The 10,053-nt window shown below is 36.3% G+C and overlaps 1 protein-coding gene across 2 annotated transcripts in view; it reads left to right on the top strand.

Annotated features, from left to right (window-relative positions):
- rae1 (ribonucleic acid export 1) overlaps positions 1–9,251 on the top strand; it is a 30,036-nt gene extending 20,785 nt beyond the window's left edge. The window contains exons 12-13 of one of the 2 annotated variants that reach the window (XM_073870894.1): positions 6,478–6,565; positions 8,880–9,251. In XM_073870894.1, the coding sequence (XP_073726995.1) occupies positions 6,478–6,565; position 8,880 (89 nt within the window). In that variant the 3' untranslated portion in view covers positions 8,881–9,251. Of the gene's footprint in view, positions 1–6,477; positions 6,570–8,879 lie in introns of those variants that run through there. The other variant, XM_073870893.1, reaches the window with a different exon arrangement.
- The last annotated feature ends 802 nt before the right edge of the window (positions 9,252–10,053 follow it).

Here is a 10,053-nt window from a genome sequence, read left to right on the forward strand (position 1 = left end):
CACTAATCACCACCACAGTTGTTTTTAGAGTCAATGTCTATATCTGATAAACCCCTGTAGGGAAGGAGTTGGAAAAAGCATTAATGCAATTAAATAGTGTGGCTAGGTAATTTCTTTTAAACTTGGAGAGAATGAATGAAAGTTATATGAGATTGTGAGTTTTTAAAGCATTGATTCACTCGAAAATGAAAATTTGCAATTGCTCACCCTCAAGCTATCCAAGATGTTGGTTACATTGTTTTTTCAGTAGAACAGTAAACAAGTTCTTTATAAATCACCAAGGATGACACTTTTTTTATTGAAGCTCAAAAAGACCAGAGGCCTCATTTGTAAAGCGTGCTTGCGCACAAAACGGGGCTTAAAACATGCTTACCCCCTTCCCACACAAACGTTGTGACCTATAAAAAAAAACTTGACAGAGAATGTGTGCACCTGTAAGCAAACTCTGACCCATGAGTACGCACATTCTACAGACAATTAAGGGTAATTGGCGACCAGTGATGGGAGAAACGCGTTACTGTAATTCCACTACTTCTAGCAGTAAAGAGCATGTAACGAAGTATTTTTTTAAATCAAGTAACGCAATTACAATTACTGAAATTTAAATGAGTTCGTTACTCATGTTACTCTATTTTGTAAAAAATAGACAACATATCTGACGTCGCAGGACCGTGGTTGGCGGCGCAATGATTCATTACACTTCATCATAGCTGACAGTGCATATAGAATGAACATGAAAAATCTAAACGGGACAACATACCTTTGTTTAAAAATTGTGCGCAAGTCATAATCCATCCGGACTCATGTTTGTAAATTATCTTCGCCAAGCAATCCCGGTATGACATTAACTTGCATTTGTAGTCCACAAAAGTAATAAATCTGAGAAATGTTCATATAGATGTTTACATCGGCCTTCATGGAAGAGAACGATCCGCGATTGTTGTTTCCACTAAAATATTCACACTGCGCTGTACACCCATGTTAAAACTACATAGTATGTGTGAGCTCGCTTTTAGTTTTAGTTTCAGTCTCTCCATATCCGAAAAAACAATCCACTCGCTCTGTGTCCGTCCAACAAAACAATCCACGTAGCCTACTCCGTTTTCTGATTAAATATCTTCCTTTAATCCTGTGTATCATTTAAATCCAACAGAAAATATATACAAACAGTATATGACCAAAGAGCACAGTCCCTGCCGCGAGCTTCACAAGCTGTGTTCCAATTCAAGGGCTGCACCCTACTAAGCATGCAATAAAAGGTGAGCACTCGGCCTTTCAAGGCACTCAGAAGTTCGCGAAGAGAACTGAAATGAAACGGTCTAACCTTCGGAGGACCCATAATTTGCGTCACCTGCTGCACGCGCACCGCGCCGCGCCTGTCAGCAGGACACAGCGGAGACATTTCTAACTTATTAAAATAAATATGAAATCAGAAAAATGATAATTTCTTTTAGAAAATATGACATGTTGACACAATTGTCTCCAAATTTTTAAAGAGACACTACACAATTTTAACACATTATATATTTTTGTAAACATGCAGAATATTTGTCTAAATGATCCAAATGATATACATAAATAAAGTAAGTTTACATATTAAGATAATTTCTAACAAAAATATTCAAAGGTTGAATCTAAAGCAAAATAGCCTCCTACAGTATGTGATATATTATAGTCTTACGTGTAAAATAGCCCATCCATATTATTTTATTGTTTGACTGTTCAGTACTTTTCATATTTACATTTAAAAAGCAGACATAAAAGTAACTTAAAAGTTACTTTTCTTAGTAACTAATTACTTTTGATATACAGTAACTGGTAGAGTAATTCAGTTACTTTTAAAAGAAGTAACTAGTAACTGTAACTAATTACAAATTTTCAGTAACTTGCCAAACACTGTTGGCGACACAGGTGGTGAGGTAGTGAACTAAAATACGATTGAAGAAAGTAAATATGACAAGAACGATTATAAGTATTGATGCCACACAGACATTTAATTTCACTCCATATCATAGGTTAGATCCACGTTATGACGATGAAATTCAGCAGTGTTATTTGAGCTTGTACTGAGTGATAATTGTTTCATATACATCTTATAAAATCCAAAATTCATTCAAAATTCATTTTAAATTTTTAATCAACGCTGTCTCACCATCACAATGCTCATTACGGCAACGCAAGATGACCCGACTGCATGGAATACAGGATAGCATCAAATACCCTTCCACAGGGCTCCAGACTAACATTTGAGAGTGGTGGCACTGGCGCCACCAAGTTGTACAGCTGGTGGTGCTGGACCTCAATTTGGTGGCACCAGTCATTGGGGGGTGTAAAAACGAAAAAATTAACACTAAAACTTTTTCCAAACATGTTTACTGCATTAATAATTTCATTACAAATACAGATAATTTTCTTCTTTATATACATCAATTATTTTTATTTTACCATACTCTTATATTTGGCTCACTGACTGCGTTTACATGCAGCCAATAACCCGTTCAAATCCGGAATATTAGCAATAACCCGGTCACGCACATCCATGTAAACACCGGCAAAAACACGAATATGCTCATATTCCTGTTTTTAAAATCCCGAATATTACCCCTGGGTTACCTCTTTTCTAACCCGAAATTTTGGTCATGTAAACGCGTATCAGCATATCCCCATCAAAAGGAACATTGATTTGTGTACTGCGCATGTTCTATTCGCAAGAAATCTTGGTCTTTTGAGTAGAGGAACTTCTTGTATGCGCCAAAAAACCCGCAGGGAGTAGAGGTAAGCATGGCGAGAGAGATGCGCCACACTTTTAGAGCGAGGAGGAAACCAATTGCAACAACCGCGCGTTTTTCACGTTAAATTAATATATAGCTATGCCCTTCTTGTTTTTCAAATCATACATGTATAATAAAGGCCAAATAGATTGTCAATAGTTATGAGAGTAACTTGGGTTTTTTTGTGTGAATTTGAATTCATGCTATTCATATTTTCTTAAATACAGTGAATGTGTGAAAAGAGTTAAAGATGACAGAATAACTGTAGCGTCGTCTGCATCTAGATGCAGTTTCTAAGATTAAAATTACTTTAATTTAACTGATCAACACAAATAGAAGCAGCATAATATAACTGATTGCTTACCAGCATTATAACCACTTAAAATAAAAACCTTAGGTTTTTTCTTTGTATACAGCGTCCGCTCCGTGGATAAGGATGTTGCAATAATGCCGGTGGCTTTATTATTAACTGACTGAATACTTGACTCTTACCTGGACATTAAGATATGAAAGTTTATCATCAACAGTACCTGCGTGAAACATTATAAACATTGATGATGTCTGCTTAATTAACGGCTTTTCGTTCTAGCCGCGTGAGCTAAACATTTTTGTTCTGTACTTTTTTACTTGCATGTATTTCTACATATTTTCGGCCAAGTAACACTCAGGATATAATGTAAGTTATTATAGATAGCAGATAAGCTTGTTCTGAAAGGATGACAATTATAAAAATTATCCATCCAGCTTAATTTAGCCAAAATAATGATTTATTCGTTTTCATACTTTATAGATGTTAATTTATCTACTAATCTACTAATATATTATTCAAAATGCCATAAATAAATTTTCATCGCCTTCTGTAAGCTATGGCATTCGTTTTGTACATTTATAGGTGCATAAATACTGTCTAATTTTAATTTCTTTAAGACACGGTTGTGTTCTCTATTTACCGATGCTCTGTAAATTTGCACTTAAAAACCTTCTTGTTAGAAAATTGTTCTTCAATTAAATTTTTTTTTTCAAAAATATATTTAGCTGAAGGCTAGTATAGCTTGTTAATCTTTTTCTCAAAAAAGGAAAGATGTGTAACTTAGCCTACCCTGCTTCTACATCGGTGCAGCTTGTTCTGGATGTAAATAATACTTTTATTTTTGTAAATGAAGGCGGTAAAACCGCATAGCGCACTAGTGAGCCACGCAAAATCACCGCATTTACCTTTTAATCACAGTTTACATCAGGATATTGCCAATTCCATGTATACAGGGGTAACTCTCTCTGCTCACGCATGTAAACGGGTTATTCCGAATGTTTCAGAAACCCGACCTTAACCTGACCATAACCCGAATATTTACAGCATGTAAACGTAGTCACTGTAAACCATGAACCTTTCAATCAACTTTTTCTTACTTTGTTGTAAAAGCTTTAGGTTACTTTTAGACAGACTTGATTAAAGAAATCACATTCTTGTGCTGTAATTACTAAAAAATGTGTCCATGCACATTTATATAATTTGGCCAGGACTTGTAAACTCTAATCTGAGGTACTGAGCACAATGTTTTACATATTTTCTTACTTTCTAGTGTGAACACAGTGTACAGCGCTATCTGTAGGCTTTCATTGATAAATCTAAGGCAGCTGATCTCTTTAATTAGTTTCATTTTGCGAGCATGTAAAAGTTGCGCAATATTATTTCATTAATTGCTTTTACATATACATGTACAAAACCATTTGCATCCATTTAAACTGGTAATTTCTCCCGCTTGCGTTTAAATGGAAGCAGAGGGACTCACCCACAGTCTCCACAGACCACCTCTTAAAGTAATAAGGACAGAATCGGTCGAAAGTGGGCAAAAGAGTAGTGATGCACCTGAGATGATGATAGAAAGCCGGGGAGGGGCAGCGATTAGGGAGGGTGACTGGATGAGCCGTAGACGTAATAGCCTGCGCATTATATTAATTCATACCACGTGTCTGTTGAATGCTGTATTCTGATTGGCTGAGAAATGTTCCGTGGGTATGCATTCATTTCTGATAACCGCACACCGAACTTGTCAAATGTCTAAAAATTAGGCACCAGAGCATTGTTTGTGGTAACCGTGGTATAAGAGGAATAATTGACTCCGGTCCTTTGAATTATTTGAAAATAATTTGCGTCGTGCCGCATTGCACCTTGGGTGTCTGTGCATTATTTTCTTATAATTCAATGGCCCGTTGTCCATTATTCCTTACATAATTATATATATTTTTTAAAATGTAACTATTCATAACATTTTCCAATGATTTGTTTAAAATTTTATTAAAGATTTTTCATTACTGATTTTGTCATTACTTTGGATAAATGTATGCTATGATGGACTTATTTTTTACCATTCTTTAAAATGAATCTTTTTACATAGGTCATTACTAGTTTGCGAATTATACATCCCTTAAACTTAAGTGTGTTGCAGAAAAAGTTTTTTCTATTGCATCTCCATGGCAACAATAGTATTTTATAACAACAAACCTGGGTCAATGTTGTGAAACATTTAATGATTACTCTTACCTAAGAGAACCATTTAAGGGATTGTATGCAACATCCTTAAATTATTCTCTTACAGTAGGTAAGGGGAACTTAACCCTTAAGTGTCATACTTAAGGGAAAAACTTAAGGTGCTTTATGCAACATTTTTTAAAAAGGCAGTGCATCGCGCCTTGCGTTTCCAAGCGTTTAAATCGCTTTTGGTGTGATTAGCCCCTTATTGTACATTTTTAAAATACTGCTAAATTTTAAGTCTAGATTCTTATTTTGGAAAAAAAAAACAATTGATAATTATCAAGAAAACATATAATCCCCCAAACAAGCATTGCTTACTTCCCTTGTTGCCATAAAATGTGAAAATTGCAATTGTCATTATTTTGAAAAGAAAGTGTGTGCTCTGTGAGACCCATCCCCACAAATATGGTATTACTAGAAAGCCCAGGATGTCCTTTGGACAGGACCCTAGGATTCAAATAGGATGGACAAATTGTGCTTGACATAAAGGTATAAAACTCATGTACACTACACAGGACGAAAAATTAATTGCTGAGTCTCAGGAGGATATAAGAAAGGCAAAAGGTTGAACACATATTTTTCCTATAGTATTGTTTTTCATTGTGTGTGCTGAATCTGTTTCTTTTACCAGTGATTTTAAGGTTCGGATGCAGTAATTTTGCTTTTGAACAATCAAAAATCTTTAACTAGATTTTTTTCAAAACTGACTTTGCTGACTCTATCAACTTGAAACACACGTCTGTCATTTTTTGTCAGATTCCAACAAATCATATGTTGTTGTTTTTTTGCAATTAGAGAATGTCAAAATATCAATAATTCATTTTTGAAAATTTGCTCATTTTGGCTGCATGGGTCATGTATATTCAGGAAATATATTTAGCTCATTTTTGGTGGGGAGCGGCAAGAATAAACTGTGACATGAATAAATAAGAAAAAATATCATACTGACCCTTTCTACAGGAAGGGACAATCCTAGTTTTTGCAATTTCAATCTTGGTTAGTGTTAGTTGCCTTAGGCTCAGTTTTCTCTTACATGTGTGTTCTGCTGTAGGCTACAGTTGTTTAATCTTGTATTCATGTCATGTGCATGTTTTTGTCTCTAGCGGAAGCAAGTATTTATCTTAGTTTTTTTTTAATCCCCCTTACTTGTCTTTTCTGTTGTGTGTGTAAAACAGGGACATGAATACTACAATCCCCAGAAAAAGAATTACATCTTCTTGAGGAATGCAGCTGAGGAACTGAAGCCTCGGAACAAGAAATGGTGAGAGCGGAATACCCATTACCATGGGAACATTGTCTTTCACGGGGCAAGGGTGGGGGCAGGTGTGCTGCCTCCCTGGTGTTGAACTATCTGTGCAAGTGGGACTCTCTCTGAGGTCTTGTGTTTAAAATGCGTTAATTAGAGGGAGGCTGGTTGTGTTTGATCTGAGAAACATAAGGATCACCATTATTTTTTTTATATAAACTAACATTTCTAAAATGGTGTATAGAAAATAAACTTGTTAAAGAAAACTTCAGTTAAAATGAAATGTTAAGATTAAGCTGCAAGCAGCAATGAAAGGGCCCTCGCACTCATGGCCACCGCCAGCCAATGGCCTTGGGAAAGCAGTGAACAAGGGGGGACATGCATTTAGGTGGGTAAATATAGAAAAAATATGGCAATGTTGTTTTGATGTGCCACACCTCCTTTTGGCAGCAGGAGGCGCAACAACTAAAACTGAATAGTGCACATAAATGCCTTCGGTCCTAGAGTCTTAAACATTATAAGGGCACATATTGAACACTGTTTGTTTAAGCTAATTTTCATGATGCCAGCAGGAGGTGTTATGACTGTAACTAAATATTGCCATGTTAATGTGTTCAGTCCAGTTTGGCATGTCTCAGCATCATGTTCACCGCTTTTATTGTCAATCGCATGAATCCCCTAGGAGGAGTATTTAAAAGTCCACTGCATGATATTGTAAGGCTTTAATATGCCTGAAAATGAAAGTAAAGTTTGATGCGTTGCCATGGTAATAGCGTTCGAAAAATCTGTTCGCAATTCAGCATCTACAATGTCTTTGCATCCTGTACACCACATTTGGTGTCATTCGCATGAATCCTCTTGGAGAAGTATTTAAAAGTTCATTGCATGCAACTTTCAAAATATCCACCTTCATGACTGACACACTTTTTGGCGCCTGTTGTTGGTGCTATACTTACAATAGACCCTCTGATGCGGAATCTTTGGCCGAACAAACATCCCACGTGTCTTTACAATAACATATTTTTTGCCTTCAATATAAGACGCTTCCTGTTTCTCTGATTTCGCCATAAATTTGTCAGCTTGCCATGGCAACAGCATTCGAGATATCAAAAATTAATCCGCAATTTAGCATCTCCAAAGTCTTGACATCATGTTCACCATGGTTGGTATCAATCGGATTAATCCCCTAGGAGGAGTATTTAAAGGTTAAGGGCATTTAAATGTGCAAAAATCAGCATAAAATCCAAAATGTCTGAGTTCCTGTGGGGCGGAGCTAATGACTGCAATGACCACGGTGCTCGGGCCCTAATTATGATTGATTATGTATAAAGTGAATGGCAAATCATTTTTTATACTGGTGAGAAATACCTGCCATGTTGTTAAGGGTAAAGGGTCGACCGATATGGCTTTTTCTCTGGCCGGTGCCGATATTTAGCAATCAGGGTAGCCGATGGCTGATATGTTTAGCTGATTTTCTATATGTACATAATAATCAAAATGTTCTCATCATTAGCAGATATTTTAAATGTGAAAATGTCACTATTTAAGTCAAAGTATTTTAAAAAATACACGTCTTGTGAGTTTAGTGTTGGGACAGATCTGTTGTTTCAACCGTTCATTCAAACGAATCCGTTCAAAGGAGTCAGTTCGCGAATCGGACGCGTGGTGTTGTAATCCTGGCAGAGCAGCGCAAAACTGTAAACAAAGTGTTACTGTAACAACACGAAAAACTTTTCCTTGGTGGATATGATTTGGTCTTCCGACCTTTTGCCATCGAGTCAGTTTTGTTTTGAGTAATAAAAGCAGTGAGACAGTTTAAAGACAGAACGCGTGCGCGCGCGGCTCTGCTCTCTCTATCACACAAACAAAGAACATCATCACTCATTAATCACATGAAATGAGCCTAATCTTTGCACGCACGGGTTCTACAACAACGCTTAGGTGCCCGCAGATGCGCCTGCATATTAATCGCCTAATTTTGCAGCTAAATCGGCCAAAGCCGATTTTTTTTTAATATGCAAAAAATCGGCCAATTAATCGGCCGGCCGATAAATCGGTCGACCTCTAGTTAAGGGGTCACTTTCAACAATTCACTTTTTGCCAGTAATAAACTTTTCTGTTTCCAGTGCTTTAGGTAGGGATTGTCCTCTATTACAAGTTTACCAAATAAATACTGATAATCACAAATGTGGAGAAACTGGAATTGGCTACAGAACAATGTCATAATAAAGATTTTATAAATGTTTCATCATGCTTCTCTGAATTGTGTACACAAAGTATTTGGAAAAAAATACTGTATTGACTGACACCTGCCCCCTCCTTTCTTTAGATTCATCAAGCTTCATCATTTGGAAGACCTGCATTAGTGTGTGTATATATGGGAAAAAGGCAGAAGCACCCTCATTTGACTTGCATCTGGACCAATGGCAATGCAACTTTTATGGACCAATGAGAAGGGCCCAACTGTTTATAAGTAATGGTTGTGAGAAGTGGCTTTTGAGACATGCTTCAGATTTAAGACGTCATTTTTCAGTATTCTTGGTGTAATTTGATGTGCTATTTTCTTTCTTCATGAAAGTCTTTTATTTTTAATACTACCTTTCAAGAAGAAAATGCATTTTCATCTCAATTTTGCTTTGTCTGCTTGTTGTAGAATCTGATTGTGTAACCAACAATAAATCTGTCTAGAGCTTTGCCTGCATTTTGACATTTCTCATCTTATTCTTCTTAAGGCCACAAATGTTATATTTAAAATAAAGTATAGGTGAATATAGGCCATAAAGGTGATTGCTCCCATATATACACAAAATGATCAAACATACACTGCTTACTAGCCAGATTCACAAAACACTCCCATACAGTACTCGATGCACAAAAATTAGTACACCCCCACGTTTCAGGAAATATTTTAGTGTTTCTTCTCAAGAAAGAATACTATGGCAATTAAATTTGGATATATTTAGAGTTGTCAACATGCTCCTAGTATAGCAGTATAGATTTGCTGTCATTTGAAAACTACTTAAAGGCGCTCTAAGGGAATCTGTGTAACGTCACTTTTTGTTGGTGTTTGAACTGTTTTCAAACAAACTGAGCATTTATTTATTTTATTTTATTTATTGCCAAAGATTTATTCCTTGGAATTTTCTTGGTGAGCTCATCCACGTACAACTGTATATTTCTAAACAATTATAAGGAATGAAATACAGTTGCAGAAGAATTGAGAGCATGAACAATCCTACAATAGGTACTATTTAAGAAACGTGTAGTCTTAGTTCTAATTGCTCTAAGGCGTCTACCTGAAGGAAGAGGCCTAAGGAGGTGACTAGCTGGATGTAAGGGATCTTTCAGGATCATTAATCCCTTTTTCTCCAAACGTGAAACATAAATCTCATCAACTGTTGAACTGTTTTCAAACAAACTGAGCATAGCTAACTCCTCCCCCTTCCTTCCGTGCTTTTATAACCGTGACAAACCCCCACCCCCAAATCCTTCTTGTCGTTTAT

Source organism: Misgurnus anguillicaudatus, chromosome 8 (assembly GCF_027580225.2).
Source record: "Misgurnus anguillicaudatus chromosome 8, ASM2758022v2, whole genome shotgun sequence".
NCBI lineage: Eukaryota > Metazoa > Chordata > Actinopteri > Cypriniformes > Cobitidae > Misgurnus > Misgurnus anguillicaudatus.